General features: G+C 45.0%; 1 protein-coding gene across 2 annotated transcripts in view; it reads right to left on the bottom strand.

Annotated features, from left to right (window-relative positions):
* The window catches only part of ABTB3 (ankyrin repeat and BTB domain containing 3), a 351655-nt gene that overhangs the window by 98509 nt on the left and 231186 nt on the right, over positions 1 to 21960 (bottom strand). For both annotated transcript variants that reach the window (XM_032168796.2, XM_032168795.2), the window contains exon 3: positions 17098 to 17302. In XM_032168796.2, coding sequence (XP_032024687.1) covers positions 17098 to 17302 — 205 coding nt within the window. The remainder of the gene's footprint in view (positions 1 to 17097; positions 17303 to 21960) is intronic.

The following is a 21960-nucleotide window of genomic DNA, read 5'->3' on the forward strand; positions in this document are numbered from 1 at the left end:
GCAAGGAGAGGGCGGGATTCTATGTAAGGGACTAATACAGAGCAATGGGACAAAAGACTGCAAAAAGAGCTTGCTCCAGTGGGGGAGTTTGAACTTAACAGTGAGAAGAGAATGGAAGCCTGGGAACACATCCACCTTCTTCTGCCAGCACACTTGGCCTAAATTCCTGAGCAGGTCTGAACCCGACTGGCTAACTCTTGACCGAATTCCTCACTCTAGTTTGAAAGAACTGAGAAAGCCATCACAGGTGATGCTTCTTATACACACAGAAAACATAAGATAGAGCCACATTTTAAAAATCCAGAATTAGACACAAACAAACACAGCCACCAAACAAACAAAAACCTCCTGAAATTGTGGCGTCTTCCTCATCTGTAGACTTGGCCAAGTGCATGTGCAATGAACTCTGTCCGCAGAACAAGCTCAAAACTTGCTTTCTGATGAGGCTGCCATGCTTCTTTCCATTCTAGAAGCAATCCAGAAAGAGAGGGAGGAGATTCCCAGGGATCCCTAGAGCAGCCCTCTGGTTTCAGTTTGGCCACTCACTGCATAACTTGGGGCAAATCTCATGACTTTTTAGAGTCAGTCTCTGGAGATGTGAAAAGCGATCTTCCCAGCTCCTGGTTTTGCTGTGAGAATAGAGGGAGATCCTGAGTGTGGAAGTGCTCACTCCAAGAGATTCGGATCGTTACTGTTGCTCTAGAAAGCTTGCAGGCCAGGCAGATGCCATTGTTCCCTACACTTCCCATAAGGCCTTGCTTCCTGGAAAAAAAGCAACAGCTGGGATTGGGCTGGGTGAGGCTCCCTCCCAGGGTTCTCCTTTTGCAGTTTCTTCCCCCTACAGGCCACCAAAGGGCCCCGTGAATTAACCCCTCAGTTGCTCTACTCCAAGCTGACTACTCTCTTCATAACCATTTCCTCTCCACTGATGTTTTAGTCACACCACTGTGGGTAGTTTTAAAAGAATAGTAATTTGCACACAGGAAACAACTCAAATGGCCACAAACCCTGGAGCCATTAGGCAAATTACGGTACAGTCACACGATGGAATATTCTGCAGTCATTAAGAATGTTTATGAATGTTCTATAGTACTACCAGGAATATGCTTATGGTATGCTATTAAGTGAAATAAAAATAAGACACAAAATTATATATACACAGTGTAACTATGTTCAAAACCTTCCCTATTTATATTAAACACAAGACAATAAACTAAATAATAATTTTGGCTACCTCAGGGTAGCAGAATTGTAAATAATTTCAATTTTCTTCCTTATATTTTCCTGTAGTTTCCAAAATTTAAAAAACAAGCATATATACCTTTTCAGTTAAAAAAAATTGAATTTATAGCACCTTTTGTTGTAGGTATAAAAAGATGTAGTCTGTGAGGAGAGCAAAATGGAGGGATGGGGAAAATGTAATTAAATCAATAAAAATCCAGGGAACTGTATACCTGCAGAGGATTTATTTGTGAAGTCAGACTTTGAAGAATGCACATTCAACTCAGATGCCATGTCTACTGGGCAAATGACCAAATTTACTGCCAGGGCTACTTCCCATAACATGTGAAAACCAGCTGTGTGCTGGTAGCTGTCAATATCACTATTTCTGAAAGGATAAAAAAAGAGTGGAAACTTGGTGCAGGGGCAGATGGTTCAAAAGTGGGATGAACTCAGACGGTGCTTTCTCTCTGCAGGCCCCTCTGCTCCCAGGCATTTGGGCTCCAGGTTTCCATTGATTCCCGCCATGCTGGGCCAGCCTCAGTTTGCACTGGGCAGCTTCAAGGGCTAATATTCGCCAATGTTGTTTTTTCCCCCTGCGTGTTGGCCCCAGACACACTGCAGGCACGGGGCCGTCCGTTCCAGACAAATGAGAGCAAGCCAACAACCTGGGGAGGCCAATGTGGCTTCCCTTGGGACCATTCGGGAGAAAGGAGGAGGCCAACTGGTGATTTCTCTCTGGGAGACACTGAGGATGGCACTCACTCAGCCATGGGCTTGTCATCTCTCTTTGGGAGTCCTGCAGGAAGCATCCGGCTGGTCCCTACATCTCTCTCTGCTCCAGTCCCCTGGGGCTAGGTCCTAACTGATCCTTCTCCTCCCCACCCACTCTGTGCCAGGCCTTGACTGGCTGTCAGAAAGTGAGAGAAATGATCAAAGCCCAGTCCCTGCTTGTGCAGAGCTCAAAGTCTGGCAGTGGAGACAGACATGGAAGCAAATAATGCCAGAGCAGTCATGGGGCCCCACAGGGGGTGGGCAACAGGATGCAGGCTCTGGGATCACAGTGCTGGGGCTCAACTTCCAGCCCTGCCACATCCTAACTTAGCTATGTGACCTTGGGCAAGCCCCAGAACATCTCCTCACTCTTCTCGTCTGTTAAATAGGCAAAATAACAGTAGCTGAGAGAATGACTGTGAAGTTTAAGCGAAATGCTCTGGAAAAGCTCTCGTCACAGGGCCTGGCATGAGCTGGCACTCAAGGACTGTTAAAATTATTCACCAAAGGGGTTGTGAACAGAGGAGGCCTTCTCCTGCCAGGGGCGCAGGTCAGCAAACCTTTCACGGGAGAGGTGGGGATGCAGCTGAGTCCGAAGGATGAGCAGAGGCATTTGGATTTTGCTTATGCTTCTCCCCTGATCCAAGCCTTCAACCCTAACCCTGCTGTCAAAGGAACAAAGGCCCCCATGACACCTGCAGACAAAAATCTTCTCCCCGACACTTTCAACTCAGGATGATATTCTAAATATTTAACTACTGTTAAGGCTCAGGCACCAATCAACTCCTACAGCCTCAGTGCAGACAGGGCATCCTGGAGCACCTGCAGGGCTAGATGCCAAGCTGTTGTTGCTGGATGGCAGGGACATCGTGGCTTTGGGAGCACTTGAGGCAGTGGCTTTTCACTAACCCATAGAGAGAAGCATTTCCGCATTTTAATAACTGGTTAAAAAGCTGCACCTCTGCAAACCAGCTGATGGGCAGTCCAGCCCCCGCGCCAGTCTGTCTCAGTTGGTCTATGTGTCCCCCACTATCTCTGGATTTCCTACCTGGAGCCTTTGACAGCTGCTCCTCTCACCTAGAACACCTTCCCGACTTCCAATCCTCAAATGGCTGGTTTTATTCATCTTTCAAAGTCCGACTCAAATACCACCTTCCCTGATCTGTCCCACTCCCAGCAGTTCCCTTCTGACACTGCACTCTTTCTCCATTCTGGCTGTGCTGGATGGGAGCCATGTGAGGCCTCTCAGAGTCCCCCCTCCCTAGCAAAGGGCTGGACACACAGCAGCAAAAGTATGGTGGTGAAGGGAGTGAGTTCTGGAGCCAGCCTGATGGGCCTGAATCCCTGTGCTACAACTTCCAGGCCCTGTGATCTTGGGCAAATTAGCTATCCTCAGCCTCACTTTGTCTATCTGTAAAATGGGGATGACAATAATAATACATACCTCATGGAGTTATCATGGGTGATAAATGAGTTAATTCATGTAAAGTACTTAGAATGGTGCCTGGTACACAAATAATTTGATGAATATTATCTCTCACTATTATTGTGCTTATAGCTGGCACTTAATGCATGCTTATGGATTGACTAAATGAACGACTGACTGTTAAAGCTTAAAAATAAATAGAATCAACAATGAAAACAATTAAAATAAAATGAAAAATGAAAAGCTCAAGTAATACTGAAGTAAAGATTTAAGAAGCAGGTTCTGCATTTATATACAGTCATGTACCATATGATAATGACATTTCGGTCAGTAACAGACCTCATATATGATGGTGGTCCCATAAGATTATAATACTGCATTTTTATTGCAGCTTTTCTAGGTTTAGATCTGTTTAGACGCACAAATGCCACTATGTTAATTTCCTACAGTATTCGGTAGAGTAACATGCTATACAGGTTTGTAGCCTGGGAGCCGCAGGCTCTACCATGTAGCTTAGGTGTGGAAGAGAGGCTACACTAGCTGCGTTTACGTAAGTACACTCTACAATGTTCCCACAATGACAAAATCACCTAATGATACATTTCTCAGAATGTATCCTTATTGTTAAGCAACGTATCACTGTATATAGCAATTTGTGTCAGGAGATTAACATGTTTCTCAAAGGCTGTCCAATCAGATGGAGTGATTTGATTATCATTATACCACTTTTTTTTTGAGACAGAGTCTCACTCTGTCGCACAGACTGAAGTGCAATGGCGTGATCTCAGCTCACTGCAACCTTCACCTCCTGGGTTCAAGCGATTCTCCTGCCTCAGCCTCACGAGTAGCTTGGATTACAGGCACGTGCCACCACGCCCAGCTAATTTTTGTATTTTTAGTAGAGATGGGGGTTTCACCATCTTGGTCAGACTGGTCTCGAACTCCTGACCTCAGGTGATCCACCCGCTTTAGCCTCCCAAATTGCTGAGATTACAGGCGTGAACCACCACGTCCGGCCCATTATTCCACTTTTATTAGCAATATTTGTTGCTCCTAAGCCAGGGACAAAACTAAAAGGAAAAAGGGAAGACTGAGGGCGATGTACATTAAGGCAAGAATGTTCTTGGCCTTAGATTTTCAGGCATTTCACCTTCACACAGACTCTTCTGCCCTCTCTCTATACCCTGCATTCTTCTCATCTCATCCCAGCGTGGGATGCAGTTGAGAGGTTGAACTCTGCACTCAAGGCTCCTGCCTTTGCATCCCAGTTCTGCCTGGTGATAGCTGTATAACCTGGGTAAGCTACATTACCTCTCTGAGCCTGAAGTTCCTCAGCAGCAAGACAGACAGAGCAATAGTGCGGTGGCTCATGTCTGTAATCCCAGCACTTTGGGAGGCTGAGGTGGGTGGATCACCTGAGGTTGGGAGTTCAAGACCAGCCTGACCAACATGGAAAAATCCCGTCTCTACTAAAAGTACACAAAATTAGCTGGGTGTGGTGGTGCATGTCTGTAATCCCGGCTACTTGGGAGACTGAGGTAGGAGAATTGCTTGAACCTGGGAGGCAGAGGTTGCGGTGAGCTGAGATCGCGCCATTGCACTCCAGCCTGGCAACAAGAGCAAAACTCTGTCTCAAAAAAAAAGAAAAAAAGGATGCTGACAGACTCATAAGATTCTTGTGAGAATTCAATGAGCTAATGCACTTAGAAGACAGCCTGACACGTCATAAACACCTGGCAAAATGAGATGGTGATGATGATGATGGCTGCTTTAAGAAACTCAGCTCTAGGAGGATCAAAACACAGTCATGGGGCATATGTTGCAGTAGGTGAGTTGGTCCCTGGTCTCTACAATGAATCCTTCTCTGTTGCTTTGAGAGTGGGATTTTCAGTCTGTTTTTCTGGAAGGGGGATACTACCTGCATCGAGTCTCTAGTTCACGGCTGTCCCATAGAAGTTTCTGTGATGATGGGAATGTCCTATGCTGTGCAATATGGGAGCCATTGAGCCACATGCAGTGTCAAGCATTTAAAATGAGGCGCATGGTATAGAGGAGTTTATTTAATTTGAATCAATTTAAATGTAAATAGCCACACGAGGTTAGTGTGACCATGCTGGACAGTGCAGCTCCAGTTCCTTAGTCTTTGTGTCATAGAAGTCAGATTTTTTTCCCCTTTTCCCATGAAATAAAGAGAAGCTGATATTAGACCAAACTAGATTGATGTGGCAGCCATTTTAGTGGGATTCCAAAAAGACGTGGACATTGAAATAAACAAGTGCAGCCTATCCATCTGATCAGACTAAACATGCCTGTTGTGAGAGAGAGCTGTTTCTTAAACTTCCGAACCTCGTAGCTTGTCACCTGTGGTCAGAAACAATTCTCCCCCTTGGCTGAGAACTCCTGGGCAACCGAGTAGAAGCTGTTTGACAAGCTCTGGAGGCCAGAGGTGTTTAACAGCCCTGAAGCGGGTGAAGTTTAGGATTTGCCCTGATGCTGTCCCCAGGGAGGACACCTGTCTAATCCTGCCTCACCTTTTCCTGGCACAGCCTGTCACTCATTTGCCATTCCTGAGCCATGTTAGAGGAGCTGGCCGCCTTGTTAGGCTAAGGATGATCGTTAAATTGGGATGCTCGAAGCTATCACTTGGCAGCTACTGCTCCAAAGCCTGAGAGTTCTGCAGGCTGGCCACGTCTGACCTTGGGGACCCATTCATTGCAGCAAACTGCAGAGGGATCCAGCCTCGCATGAGGGAAGGGGAGTCGAGGCCCTGCAAGGCTCACTCCAGCCCCCAAAGTCTGAGGAATATTCATAAGCACCTATGACAGGCTAAGCTCTACCAGGGAGACAAAAGTCACACAAAAGCTGATTTCTTGCCTTTAGGTAACTTAAAAGTGGAGGTTGGTTTCGGTTAAGGAACAGAGATAAGACACATGCACAAAAAACGACTATACCTTGTTATTCACAGTGTTGTCCCTGAACCAGCAGCAAGAGCCTCACCTGGGAGCTTGTTAGAAACGGAGACTCTCAGGCCCCACCCCAGTCCTAATGAATAGGATCTGCATTTTAAGAAGATCCTAGGTGATTCAAATCATTAATGTTTGAGAGGCTCTGCTAGAATATATATCCAGGCCATAAACACAATGACAGTGAGAATAATAACGGCTATTATCTATAAAAAGGCTAATGTGTGCTGAGTTTTAAGTGCTTTAAATATATTAACACAAAATTGCTTAATAACAGCCCTCTGAAGTAGATTCTATGATTATCTTTCATTTTACAGATAAGGAAACTGAGACTCAGAGTGGTTAAGTAACTTATTTAAGGCCACACAGCTAATGAGTATTAGAGCTCTGAATATTCACCTAGACGTTCTGGGTCTAGAATAAAAAGAAAAATCGAGAACTACTCTTCCTAATTGATGTATAAATGTATTGAAATATCACACTGCACCCCATAAGCATATCTAAATATTATTTATTAATTAAAAATAAAAAATATGCTATGACGATCCTTAGGTTCCAAATAACACGTTCCTACTAAGCAGCAATTTAGGATCAAAGACTTAATGTTCTCATCTGCAGGTGAGACATAACCTACTTCACAAGGCCGATGTGGGGGTTAAATTAAACTCTGTATGTAAAGTGTCTCACACAGTACATGACACATAGTAGACGCTCATCAAATGTTCAGTACTCTCCATTACCATCCCTTATGCTTCTACTGAGGTCTCAGACACAGTTCTGGTCTGTTACCTCCCTGCTCAGCATCCCTTTCTGAGCTCTTCTGAATTCCTCTTCTCTCTCTCTCTCAAGACAGTCTTGCTCTGTCACCCAGGCTGGACTGCAGCGGCACAATCTTGGCTCACTGCTACCTCCACCTCCTGGGTTCAAGTCATTCTTGTGCCTCCGCCTCCCGAGTAGCTGGGACTACAGGCATGTGCCACGATGCCTACCTAATTTTTTGTATTTTTAGTAGAGATGAGGTTTTGCCATGTTGGCCAGGATGGTCTTGCATTCCTGCCCTCAAGTGATCTGCCTGCCTTGGCCTCCCAAAGTGCTGGGATTACAGGTTTGAGCCACCATGCCCAGTCTCTTCTGAATTCTTCACTGCCTACAGGAGAACATCCTGTCGCCTTATCAAGTCTCTCAACCTTCCTTCCAGCTTGGTCTGGGGCTGCATCCAAAGCCTCTTCTGGACAAGGTCTCACTCTCTGTCCACTCACCTTCCTCCCCCGATGGTGCATATTATGTTCCCTTAGCATGTAGCTCCCTTCCCTATAGTCACCCAGCGCTCATTTGACATTTGTGATACTTATAGACTTGCCCCAATGTGCATGACCTTGGGCAACTTACGTGACCGTGTTGCATCTCAGTTTCCTCATCTGTAAAATGGGAAGAGGTAAGGCTATCTGCTCCTGCCTCAAGGAGTATTCGGAGGACTGAATGAGTTAATACACATAAAGTATTTAGAGCAGGGCCTGCCACATTTGTAAGTGTTCATCAAAATCTCTTGCAATATCAAAGAAGAGATCAGTCTGGATTAAGGGAGTAGAGAATAATCCCCACCATTTATGGATCACCTGCCATGGTGTCAATGATCATGCATGACACTTAGGTAAGTTAGTTCATTTGTCACTGAAACAGCCCCATGAAGTAGAAATTATTATTTCTTGTTCACAGCTGAAGAAATTGAAGCCTTGAGGTCACACAGCACTTGAATGCAAGAACCAGTACCAAAATGAGGACTGCCTGAGTTGATTCGGCAACATGGCTCTCTGGGCTGGAAGCAGGAACACCTAGGTTTCAGGCCCAGCTCTGTTCAGTTCTGCAAGTATTTACTGAGCACTTACTATATGCTATGCACTGATCATTTAGTATAATCTGAAGTGGTAGGGAAGGGTTTCTGGAGGAGGTGATGCCTAAATTCGATCTTGAAGGATGAACTTAAGGAGGTAGCTAGAGGATGGCACAGAGGAGAGGAAGCATTTCAACAGGGCAAAACATAAGTAAAGGCACGGAGGCACTGCCTCGCAAAGCCTCTGGAAATGTGCTCATGACTCCAGCCAAGTCCCTCTTCACTCTGGGCTTCGGTTTCACTAACTTCGACATGAAAGAAGCGAACTTTCTCTGTTCTAAGATCTCTTTTGACTAAATTTCATATCCAATGACAGAACAGTCCAGTGAAAAGTCATGCTTTTGAAGGCTATCCAATGGAGCAAATCAACAAAAGTAGGTGTAGTATCTGGATGCTATATTGTGAAACAACGAAAAACTTTTGTATGTACGCAGAAAACTAGACTAGAAGGAAATGTCTTATATAGTCATAGTGCTTATCCCTGGATACAGAGACTAGGAGTCATTCAAAGTTCCTTCTTTAGATTTTTTGGACTTGTCACATTTTTATTTAGTAAGTGTATTCATTTTATACCCTGCAAATACTAATGAAGATTATGAAAAAATTCTAGGGACTGGGGATGAGGCTTTCAAACTTTATTTCTTTAAAACCACTGCCTATGGAAGCAAAACAGACTAATGGCTAGGAGCCCAGACCAGGGCTTGACTCCAAAGGTTCAAGTATTCCTTCTCCAACTTCAGGTATGGCCTTGGGCAAGAAATCAACTTCAGTTAGGTTAATATAACTGGGGTAAAAACCACTCTGATTTTAAAAATTTAATTCTCGCTGACTTTTCTGAAAATGAAGATTATGGCCGGGCGCAGTGGCTCACGCCTGTAATCCCAGCACTTTGGGAGAACAAGGCGGGCGGATCACCTGAGGTCAGGAGTTTGAGACCAGCCTGACCAACATGGAGAAACCCCATCTCTACTAAAAATACAAAATTAGCCGGGCGTGGTGGTGCATGCCTGTAATCCCAGCTACTTGGGAGGCTGAGGCACGAGAATCACTTGCACCCGGGAGGTGTAGGTTGCAGTGAGCAGAGATAGTGCCATTGCACTCCAGCCTGGGCAATAAGACCGAAACTCAGTCTCAAAAAAAAAAAAAAAAAAAGAAGATTACAACCCACATTAGAGGTCAGCAAACTTCTTCTGGGAAGGGCCAAATACTATTTTCAGCTTTCTGGACCCTAAAGTCTCTGTCATAACTAATCAACTCTGTCACAGTGCAAAAGCAGCCATAAATAATATGTAAACAAATGAGTGTGGCTGTATTCCAATAAAACTTTATTTGTAAAAACAGACAGTGAGCCAGATTTACCAGCAGGGTGTTGTTAGCTAACCTCTAGCACACTGATGTAATGGCCCACTTATGGGCTGTAACCTGCAGTCTGAAACATAGTGGAGCTAGAGCAGTTTTTACCATGGCCAGAGGAAATAAATTGCCACAATGCTCAAGTTACAAATGCATCATGTTTCAAAACTTTGCTTTTTGAGTTAATAATTTAGAATTCAACATGTATTTTTTTTTCTCCTTAGGAATCATTTATATGGTGGTTGAGATTCCAGGTCTACAGAAAACCAATCTAATATCTCATCTTCTCGTTCTAGCATGTCCCCATTCATCTGGCAACTCTGAATTTCTCCAGAGCCATTAGCCCTGGGCTGGGCATTGTACGGGACTGCAAAATGAGCCAGATGTGATTGCTCCCTCAGGAAGATAAGGAAGTAGCGTTCTTCCTCTGAGAATAGACCTTCTAAATCCCTGCTCAGGATACCAGGAATGGCTCTCCTCTCTCCTCCTTCTTGCTATTGAGGCTTCCAGGGTGTTAGACCAAGGAGTCCTTATATTGGGGTGGTATTTTTGTCCTCAACTGTGAGGTGTAAGCCAGTCAGTTGTGACTTGTGTGACTAATAATGGTCATAAGTGCTGGCCTGTGCAAATGATTCGCTTGTGTGTTATTTATTTTTTTAAAAGTAAATTAGCAGAGGCTGGGCGCGGTGGCTCACACCTGTAATCCCAGCACTTTGGGAAGTTGAGGCAGGCGGGTCACTTGAGGTCAGGAGTTTGAGACCAGTCTAGCCAAAATGGCGAAACCCCGTCTCTACTAAAAATACAAAAAAATTAGTTGGGCGTGATAGCACGCACCTGTAGTCCCAGCTATTTGGGAAGCTGAGGTGGGAGAATCGCTTGAACCTGGAAGGTGGAGGTTGCAGTGAGCCGAAATCACGCCACTGCACTCCAACCTGGGTGACAGACTGAAACTCTGTCTCAAAAAAAAGAAAGAAAGAAAGAAAGAAAGAAAGAAAGAAAGAAAGAAAGAAAAAAGAAAGAAAGAAAGAAAGAAAGAAAGAAAGAAAGAAAGAAAGAAAGAAAGAAAGAAAGAAAGAAAATTAGAAGAATATAGTGGATTTTATCAGTTTTTGTTGTTGTTCTTGTTGTTTTTCGGTTTTTTTTTTAGCTTCCCAGAACCACTGATGATGTTACTGTGTTTGGAGAATTTTCCATATTATGAGTCCATAGTTCTACCAGGTAGAAATTCACCTTCCCAGACTCCCTTGTTAGGGTCCAGGCAGGTCCTGTGACATATGGGGTACATGGAGCTGATATGGGTGGTGACAGAGACACTCAGCCTTTAGGGGCAACAATGACAAAGGTCCTGTTGGAGTGTTCAATGGCCAGCATCAGTGGTGTGAGGTCCAGTGTCTGTGCCTAGTACTAGTGGCTGTGAGATCTCTGCTAGAGCAGTCCTGGGGTGCAATCCCAGGTTATGTAGCCTGGTTATATAGCCTCAAAGCCTGGCTCTCTGGCTTCAATGCCCACCAGAAGTCTTATTAGGATCTACTAAACATTTAGATTCATGGGACTATCATAGGCTACCCTGGGCCCAGCAGGACAGTATCAGACATTCTTTCAGTGGGAGTCCTTGTAGCAGTTTGCCCAGTCATCAGCAACTTATCTCCTGTCCAGGTGACATGCAGGTGCAAGGAGCTGAGATCCACATGGGTGATTGTGGGAGGTGCCCTGCCCTGCCCTGGTTTACAAACCCCAATATCTCTTGTAACAACTCCATAGCAATAGCTTCCAAGGTCTCTTCAAAGGACACAGCTAGTTACAAGAGTCAATAAATTAAGGGAAGTCAAAAGCTCTGGGTCTTTATCAATATTTCTGGTACCTCTAGGCCAGATGTAATTTGTTAATCTGGGATCATTCTGACCATAAGCAATGTTTCCCAGAAACATAAGGGTTGACACTGCAATTTTTATAAGGTTTCTTCCAGGGGAACAGAGCTAGAGAGTTAATTCAAGGTCAAAAGAAGGGGAAAAGATTTGTTAATCTTCTACCCATACTGGGCCTCCCAGAGGTTTTCTTCCTGCTTTAAGCAGTCATGAGAGGTTCAGCTTTTGCAACTAAGTATCCCGACTGGTAGTGCTGCTTGTATCAAGGATACCTTTACTCACTTGCATTCTGATTTACATTCCTTATTGGAAAAGAACAGAGTAGAGCTGTAACTAACATGCTGGACTTACTGCATAATTGCAGGTATGTCCACAGGATTAAGTTGAAGTTTGAATCTCACTTGTCACATATATCACAGAGATAAAAAATGTTAAGATGTAATGTGCTGGGGTGAGCTTTTGGTAGAGTGAGTATCATGGAACATGTATTTGGTTGTCATTCACTGCTAATGTCTGTTATGTCTGCTTTATTAACTCTGTTTCTTCAAGTGTAAATTCTTCCATTTGTTAAGATTATTTTGTTTCACATTATTAGTCTTCCTCAAACAGTTGGTGATTGGTGATTGTATACTCATGTTTGTAGTTGATATTCCCCTGGCAGACATTTCCCTGATATGAATGTCTGTACATTCCGTTTGCAAAAGGAACAAGAGCTACCACTACCTAGGAATAAATTCTGGTTTGTTTTCAGTGAGACTGGAAGAGGGCAGAACTACTTAATTGTCTAGTCTTCCAAGTGAAGCTGCTCACAGTTACCCCAGGCATTACCAGTTAGCTACCTGAGGCAACAAAATACTCCAATTTATCCTACTATTTTTTTCATCTTGTGGTAATAAATTACGAAAATTATCCACGGCCAAAGACATCTAGGAATCATAGATATTTCCAGTAATTATACAGGTGAGGGAAACCTATTCTAGATTTAGGATGATTCTTTTTGAAAACAGTACCGTTATGTGGCCCCTCCCATCAAAATTAAGCTGTTTTCATTTATCATTTCTATTTGGAAAATAAATATCACCTAATCGTAAATATTATAAAATTTGTCTGAGTTTTTAAAAATAAAAATATCTGAGGTACCTGAATGATTTTAGAAGCTCAAGAAATAGTAGCCAAAGTTCTGGAAAAACTTAGACTACAGAAATCTCACACTGGCACTAAGCTTCTTCAAAATTCCACAATGAAAAACAAAACTATCCAAAACAAATGCAGCAACTCCAAAGCTGTGCCCACATGAAATGGTAAAATGGTGCATGCAGGCCTACTTCCAAATACTTCAGCCAAGAAAGGCTGTTCTGACAAGAAAGGATGGTTTGAGGCATAAAATAATCCATATTTCGCCAATATTTCCCAGGCCGTCTGTTAGGCACAGATGAAAACAAATAATATTCAGCCCCTGTTCTTGAAGAGCTTATAGTCTAGAGGAAAACCATATAAGCATCATGGCCCTACCTGACTTTGTCAGAATAAAGATAGTCAAGGAGATGATCCTGTTTGATAGATTTGCAGAATAAAAAGAACACACACACAGAGAAAGAGAGAGAGAGGAGAGAAAGAAATAACTCCAAATTAGAGTCCTAACTTCTATTGGAAATTCTCGTTTGGAGGCTTTGGTACAGAGCCGGTGTGAATAAACACTTGACTGAGAAAACAGAGGCCCCCTCGCCTCTGAAGTTCTTCCACGTGTGTTTTCTGGTGCTAAACACTAAAGCCTGTTCCATCAGGGAGCCAGAAGAAATAACGATCCCTCTAGAAAGAATCACAGGCAGGTTTCTTTAAGGACAATGAAAACAGCATTTTAGAGCCCAAAAAGTATAATATAAGTAACTGTTTTAGGGAGGAAGGGGGTTCCCCTTGTGCCAGGCATGGCACTGGATGTCTTAGCTACAATGTCTAATTCATTGCTCACATCAGTCTCATGAGGATGGTTGTGTTCTCACCTTACGAAGGACAAATGGAGGCTCAAAGAGGTGAAATAACAGAGCTACAAGAAGCTGAGCTGGGATCCAAATTTAAAGGACTATATGACTTCCAATCCACATGCTTCCCAGAGGATCACGCTGAACAGAATCTGGAAAATGCTAAGTTCCACTTTGTGTTTTGTGCTGACTCTTGAAAATTCAACCAAAGAAGCATGGAAAGAATGAGATAAATGGCTCTGACAAATTCTGGGACATGTTCTCTTTGCTCTCCTTCTCTGCTCGTGCCTCTTTAAAACTTGTCCCAGAAGGTTTGGAAGCGTTAGAAGGTCCTTTTTGACTTCCAGCCACTCCAACTACACTCTGAGTCCAGAAGGAGATTCAAGAGGGAAAATGGATACTGTGTAATAGAAAGTATAATGGGAGCTGGGCAACTGTGCTGAGCAGGAGCAGGGAGGATGTCACATGGCGAGACTTCCATTTTAGAAGTTCCAGCCTGGTAGCTGTGAGGAAGTTGGAGCTCATCAGAGGGTTGTGGTTGTTGTTGTTGTTGTTGTTGTTGTTGTTCTTCTTCTTCTTCTTCTTCTTCTTCTTCCTCTTCCTCTTCTTCCTCCCCCTCCTCCTCCCCCTTCTCCTTCTTCTCCTTCTTCTTCTTCGAGACAGGGTCTTACTTTGTGACCCAGGTTGGAGTGCAGTGGTGCAATCTCAGCTCACTGCAGCCTCGGCTTCCCAGGCTCAAGCAATCCTCCTGCTTTAGCCCCCTAAGTAGCTGGGACTACAGGCAAGCACCACCACACCTAGCTAATTTTTGTATTTTTCGTAAAGATGGGGTCTTGCCATGTGGCCAAGGCTGGTCTGGAACTCCTGAGCTCAAGTCATCCACCCGCCTTGGCCTACCAAAGCGCTGGGATTACAAGTGTGAGTCTCACTCTGTCACCCAGGCTGGAGTGCAGTAGTATGATCTTGGCTCACTGCTACCTCTGCCTCCTGGGTTCAAGCGATTCTCCTGCCTCAGCATCCTGAGTAGCTAAGACTACAGGTGTGTGCCACCATGCCCGGCTAATTTTTTGTATTTTTAGTACAGATGGGGTTTCACCATGTTGGCCAGGCTGGTCTCAAACTCCTGACCTCCGGTGATCCACCCGCTTCAGCCTCCCAAGGTCAGAGGATTATTAAAGCTCACATGCAAGGATACCGTGTAGACATCAAAAGTAGAAACTGAGTAGAAAAGATGGGGTCCTGAGCCATGCAGTGGCAGTGGTCTAGCAGGGAAGGAATAAAGAAATCTCACTGATGCAGGCTTAATAAGACATGCTGACCACCTGGGGATGGTGAGGGAGAGGAAGGAGTGCTAGTCAAGACTCAGTTTTCTGACCGGGGTGACCAGGCCAATGGTGGTACCATTCTTAGAGCCTGGGGAGAAAGGAGGAACAGTGGGTTTTGGGGGAGAGATGATGGCTTTAGTTTTGAGGTAGTTTGAACTCTCCAGATGGAAATGTCCCATAGGCACTTAGATCAACAGGTTTGCTAATTCTTTCATTCTACAAATATTTATGGACTTCCTACTCTGCTCCAGATGTTGAGTTTGGCATCAACTGAGGAGTGATGGCCAAAACAGATGTGTTCTCTGCCTTCATGAAGCTTTACAGGCAATAAATAAACACAGAAATACACACATAGTTATAAATTATGGTAAGTATGAGGCAGAAAAGAATAAGGTGCTAGGAGAAGAAGAATCAGCCTGCAAGTATGAGACTTGACAGTGGAAACTGGAAGTCGGCCGAGTAAGATGAGAAGGTTCTGGAGCTCAGCGGAGCCAGTGTCTAGCCACAGCGGGGAGAGGGGCTCATCTGCTTGGAGGTGGGAGCAGGAGACAACATGAAGGAGCTGAGACAGAGAAACTGCACTACTGGACAGGCTGTCAGGGCTGGGAGTGAAGACATAGGCTGAGACCAACAGTTTCCATTCTCTCAACTCTTAGCATTTGTACCCAGAGACAGCAAAGTTTTGGTGTGTCTGAAAGATTATTTTTTGGCCATGGACATTTTACCACCTCTGCATTTGGGGCATGTTTGCACGTGAAAATATGCACAACGTACTGACTGATTTGTTGTGGATGGTGGGAGACCTGAGTAATTTAATGAGTTAATTTCCTGAATAAGTTAATTCCAGACTGGATTGAAATATTGATGTTGAGTTGGGATTCTTAAATAAAAAGAAGTAGCCTGGCATGGTTGCTCATTCCTGTAATCCCAGCACTTTGAGGGATGAGGCAGGAGGATTGCTTGAGCCCAGGGTTTGGGACCAGCCTGGGCAACATGGTGAAACCCTGTCTCTACAAAAAAATGCAAAAATGTGCTGGATGCAAAAATGTGGGGCATGACTGTAGTCCCAGCTACTTGAGGGGCTGAGGAATGAGAATTGCTTGAGCTGGGAGGCAGAGGTTGCAGTGAGCAGAGATCATGCCACTGTGCTCTATCTAGCCTGGGTGACAGAGTGAGACTCTGTCTCAAAAAAAAAAGAAGAAGAAGAAAAAAAGAAACAGCAACCTCTGTATAGCCTATGTTCCATCCTTTTCCCTTAACTGAAAGCCAAGAGACATGGTTTTGTAAGAGAGCCCAATTCAGCCCCAATCCATCTGGCAGAAACAGAGCATCCAATGAGCTTTTCAAAACCACTTGGCACCAAGTAATAGAAAGGAAACTGCAGGAGCCCAAGTTGGGAGTTGTTCAGCTATATGCAGATCATATCTACAACAATAATAATAAAAGTTAACATTTATTGAGCACCTACTATGTGCCGGGCACTGTTCAATTTATTTAATTTTCAAACATCCCTATGTAGGATTTACCCTTTGTGTCCCTATTTTGCAGATGCCTTTCCCAAGGATCCCCAGCTTTTAATGAGAAGAGCCTGGATTTGAACCTAGGCAGTTGGGATCACAGAGCCTGCTCTCTTAACCACTCTTTTTGATAAATGGGCCACACCTATAGTACTTAGAGTGAATGGGTCTGTATGGAGGAGGGACCTGATTCGTGAGACACTGTGGGGAGAGGATCTATTAATCTGTTGCTAAAGGAAGTGGGGAGGCAGAGAGGAGGCCTCCAGGCAGCCTCTGAGTCCTCTCCCAGTTCCTTCCTTCTCGTGAGGATTCAGCTTCAAAGAACAGTCACACTGCCTCCCCCTGGGCAATCAAGCCCCTTGCCCACCTGAGAGGCCCACTTCTGGCTGAGTAGGTGCTTCTGGTTCTCCTGGGCCCCAGGGCAGCCAGGATGAAAGAAGATGAAGATAACTCCCACGAGAGGTGGTGGTGTCCTCCAAGACTGCCTTCACGAGGAAGCCAACCTTCACTGCCGAGGCCCTTACCCCTCTGGAATTTGCAGACTCACTTGTCTGACATAGGCCAGTTTTATCCTAAACAGAACCAGCCCTATAAAAACCCATTTCAAAGACCCCCATACGGGTCTAAGATATCCCCTCAGGGTGCAAGCTTCCCACCCGGACCACTCTGGCAAGTTTTAGGAAGTGAGTCCTTTCTACCCCCATCATCCTCCCCGTCCTGGACACTTGCCCCACCCTGGAGGCAGCACCCACCCACCACAAGGCAAGGCAAGGCAGTTCTTACCTTTCCACCTGGAGGTTGACTTTGGAAGGCTCCACGTTGGGGTTTTCCCACTCCATTTGCGGGCAGTGCATGAAATAGCAAAGGGTGTACAGGGCCTCGGGCTCCCAGTACAGCGCCCCCTGCTTGTGGTGCAGGGGGGTGCCATTGCCGTGGTGCTTGGCATTGAGGGGCTGCAGGTGATGCATTGCGCGGGACACCAGGTCACCTGTGGACAGAAGGAAGATTTCAGATCCTCCAGGCAGCCAACACTGGCAGAGAAACTGTACCTGAATATCTCTGTAGAGACTCTGGTCCTTGCAGTCCCTTATTTAAATGAAGTGGTTCAATGGGACCTTGAAGTCACTCACCAAGCAGAGAGGAATGGATTCATTCATTCAGCATAGGAGGGCTTACTGAATCTGGCGTGCTGTTTCAAGCACAGAGGGCTGCTAAGATCATTTTAATCCTGCCCTTCTGGAACCCAGTGTTTCTAACAAGGCTCAGGAAGCCCTTTGCGTCCCGTTCCTGCATGCTGCCTCCCTCGCCCTGAGACATACCCTCTATGTTGTGGCCAACACTGCTTTAACCGTAGTCACAAGAATGGGCTATGCTCTCTCTTGCCCCTGAGCCTTGTGCACGTGCTATTCCCTCTGTCCAGAACATTCCCTCCCTCTTCTTCTCCAGGCTAACTCCAACTGATCATCCAGGTATCTGCTTATAAATTAATTCCTCTAGGAAACCTCCTCTGGAACCACCCTGCCCTTACTTGGGTTATCACACTGTACTTTTTGTTTTTTTTTTCCTTTTTTTTTTTTTTGAGATGGAGTCTTGCTCTGCTGCCCAGGCTGGAGTGCAGTGGCATGATCTCCACTCACTGCAACTTCTGCCCTCCGGGTTCAATCGATTCTCCTGCCTCAGCCTCTTGAGTAGCTGGGACTACAGGTGCCTGCCACCACAACCGGTTAATTTTTGTAATTTTAGTAGAGATGGGTTTTCACCATGTTGGCCAGGCTGCTCTCGGACTCCTAACCTCAGGTGATCCGCCTGCCTCTGCCTCCCAAAGTGCTGGGATTACAGGCATAAGCCACCACGCTCCGCCCTATAAAAGTAAATTTGATGACAACAAAACAGTGTACAGTTCACCCTTGAATAATGCAGGCTGGAACTGCGTGGATCCACTTATACATGGATTTTCTTCCACCTCTGCCACCCATGATACAACAAGACCAACCCCTCCTTTTCCTTCTCCTCTTGGGCCTACTCAACATGAAGATGACAAGGATGATGACCTTTATGATGATCCACTTCCACTTAATGAATAGTAAATATATTTTCTCTTCCTTATGGTTTCCTTAATAATTTTTTCTTTTCTCAAGCTTACATATTGTAAGAATATCATATATAAGAATATAACATAAAATACACGTTAATGGACTGTTTATGTTACCAGTAAGGCTTCTGGTCAACAGTGGGATATTAGCAGTAAGTTTCTGGGGAGTCAAAAGTTACACAGAGATTTTTGACTGCATGGGGGTTCAGTGCCCCTAAGTCCCACATTGTTCAAGGATCAAACGTAATTAATTTCTAGCTGAATTCTGGCCCTGTTTTCCTTTTTATAAATAACAGGTGTTAGAGAAGTGTTAGGGGCTGATATCAGATGGAACCTTTCTTTATAAAGTAGTTAAGATTCAAATGAATTTAAAAGAATCTCTCTATAATCAATATTATTTAATGCACTGGCCCTGTCCTACTTATGATCATCTCATGCACACCAGAATGTGTTGCGTACTTTGGGAGACAGTCGCCTAAGATATCTGTGATGGTTAATTTTTTTTTTTTTTTTTTGAGACAGAGTCTCGCTCTGCCGCCTAGACTGGAGTACAGTGGTGCGATCTCGGCTCACTGCAACCCCTGCCTCCTGGGTTCAAGCAATTCTCCTGCCTCAGCCTCCTGAGTAGCTGGGATTACAGGCATGCACCACCACTCCCAGCTAATTTTTTTGTATTTTTAGTAGAGATGGGGTTTCATCATGTTGGACAGGCTGGCCTCGAACTCCAGACCTCAAGGTGATCCGCCCGCCTTGGCCTCCCAAAGTACTGGGATTACAAGTACGGCACCTGGCCAGTGATGGTTAATTTTATGTGTCAACTTGGCCAGGCTATGGTGCCCAGTTGTTTGATCAAACACTAGTCCAGATGTTGCTATAAAGAAGGTTTTTTTTTTTTCTTTCTGACTTTTATTTTAGGTTCAGGGGTACACATGCAGGTTTGTAACATGAGTAAATTGCATGTCGCAGGGGTGCGGTGTACAGATTGTTTTGTCACCAGGTAAACAGCATAGTACCCGACAGGCAGTTTTTCAATCCTCATGCCCCCTCATCCCCTACCCTCAGGTAGGCCCTAGTGTCTATTGTTCCCTTATGAAGGTATTTTTTAGATGTGATTAACATTTAAATCAATAGATTTTGAGAAAAGCAGATTACCTTCCACAGTGTGGGTGGGCCTCATCAATTAATTGAAGGCCTTAAGAGAAAAGACTGAAGTTCCCCAAAGAGGAAAGCATTCCGCCTCCAGACTGCAACAACTTTTACTGGAATCTCCAGCCTGCTGGCCTGCACTGCAAAATTTTGGACTTGCCAGCTCCCATAATCACATGAGCCAATTCCTTAAAATAAATGGCTTTCTCAGTCTTTCTCTCTACAGAGAGAGAGAGAGAAATCCTGTTGGTTCTGTTTTTCTGGAGAATGCTGACTAATACAATATCTGCCATGATGCTAGCCCCTGTTGGGGGGATGTGTCTCCCCCATCCCCTCTCACTGTCCAGCTGAAACCAGGCCTTTAAATCTCATCCCTTCTCCACCATCCTGCTGTACCTTTCAACGTGACACATTTACCTAACATCTAAACTCGAGTAAGTGAGGCAAAGTGAGAGGCAGGAGTTTCTCCTCCAAAGGCTTAGCACTCATCTCCTGGCTTCCTGTTTCCTGTCTGAGGGAGGGGCCACTACTTCAAAAGATGACTGACAAGAGGACTGTTCACCAGCTTTAGGGGGGTTGACTATGGGAATGAGGTTCACAGAGCTCTTGATTGATTGATTGATTGATTGATTATAGATGCAGCCTTAAGGTCCTTCTCATGACAAGATTCCAAGCAGCTACTATTTCTTTTTCTTTTTTTTAAGAGACACTCTCTCACCCAGGCTGGAGTGCAGCAGGGCGATCACAGCTCACTGCAGCCTGGGCTCAAGTGATCCTCCCACCTAAGCCTCCCAAGTAGCTGGAACTACAGTCACAAGCCACCATGCCTGGCTATTTTTTTATTTTTAATTTTTTAATTTTTTGTAGTGGAGATGGAGTCTTGCTTTCGTACTCAGCCTGGTCTTGAACTTCTGGCCTCAAGTGATCCTCCTGCCTCAGCCTCCCAAAGTACTGGGATTATAGGAGTGAGCCACAGTACCCAGCTACTACTGAGTAGTAGCTCAGCCCCTACTTCTAATAGGAGTTGTCAAAATAAAGGAAAGCTCTATGTTATCTAAGTCCTAAGGCTTCGTCAGGGCAGCCTAACTAGACTACAATCCGCTGAGCTCAGTGCCTGGCCAACTCATCAGGGCCTTGAGCAGATGGCAGCAGTGGGTATGACGGTTAATTTTAGAAGTCAACTTGACTGGATTAAGGGATACCTAAATAGCCGTTAATGCATTATTTCTGGGTGTGTCTGTGAGAGTGTTTTCAGAAGAGACTGGCATTTGAATTAGTGGGCTGAGTGAGGAAGACCTGTCCTCATCCAATGTGGGCAGGCACCATCCAAGTGGCCGAGGCCTGGATAGAACAAAAAGGCACAGGAAAGATAAATTCTCTCTCTCTCTCTTCTGGAGCTGGAACACCCTTCTCTCTTGCCCTTCCACCTCCTGCCATATGAGGATATGGCAACAAGCCACCATCTTGGAGGCAGAGAGAGCCAGACCACCTGACCTTGACCTTGCTGGCATCTTGATCTTGAATTTCCCAGCCTCCAGAACTATGAGAAAATACATTTCTGTTCTTTATAAATCCTCCAGTCTCAGAAGTTTTGTTAGAGCTGCACAAATAGACTAACTCAGGGGGTTACAGCCCTACGTCTCTCTGCATCTTCACATACCCAGCCCTGAGCCTGCCTCTCCACTCTCCATTTCCCACAGCTGGAAAATTCATCCAAGAAATTTTTGAAAACATCAAGGAAGGACATTCTCTTTTAGAGGCAGATCACAGGGAAGACATAAGGGCAGCTGCAGATGGAAAACGTGGGGAACTACTGCTGAAAGTTAGGTAGGGGTCAGAGGAAAGAGTTCAAATCTCAGCTCCAGCCTGTGTAAACACAGGTAAGTCACTTAACTTCTCAGGTGAGGAATAATCTTCACCTCTCAGGTGGTTATGAGGGTTAAGTGCAAACTGTGCAAATGCCTGGCACATTTGGCATTGAATAAGCAGTTCTCCTGGGCTCATGGCCTGCCTGCTCTTCCTCCTTTCTAGTGGTGAGACCAGGATTCTAGGTACATGGGACAGAGAGGGGTAGTCCTGCCAGCATGCTGAACCCTGAGCACCTGATTTGCTGCTTCATGCTGGGGTTGACTTTTTTAGGACTCTACACTGCAAAGCTGCTCATTCCTGCGGTCCCTTTGGGGTGCACTGAGATCCTTAGCTGCTACTGCTTCCTTTTTCTCTCCATTCTCATCTTTTAGAGATTGCACTCCCTGGGAGGAAGAAAAAAAAAGGAAGCTAAGCTGGGTGCCTGCCTCCTGCCATTCACATCACTTTAGCCCAGTAAGGGGAAGCTCCAGCCACTAGTCAGAATAAGAGCTCACAATCGGTGAAAGTTGGGAAGGGACCTAGAAGAAAACTCAAAGATA

The sequence above is a fragment of the Hylobates moloch genome, unplaced genomic scaffold, assembly GCF_009828535.3.
Source record: "Hylobates moloch isolate HMO894 unplaced genomic scaffold, HMol_V3 SCAFFOLD_12, whole genome shotgun sequence".
Lineage (NCBI taxonomy): Eukaryota > Metazoa > Chordata > Mammalia > Primates > Hylobatidae > Hylobates > Hylobates moloch.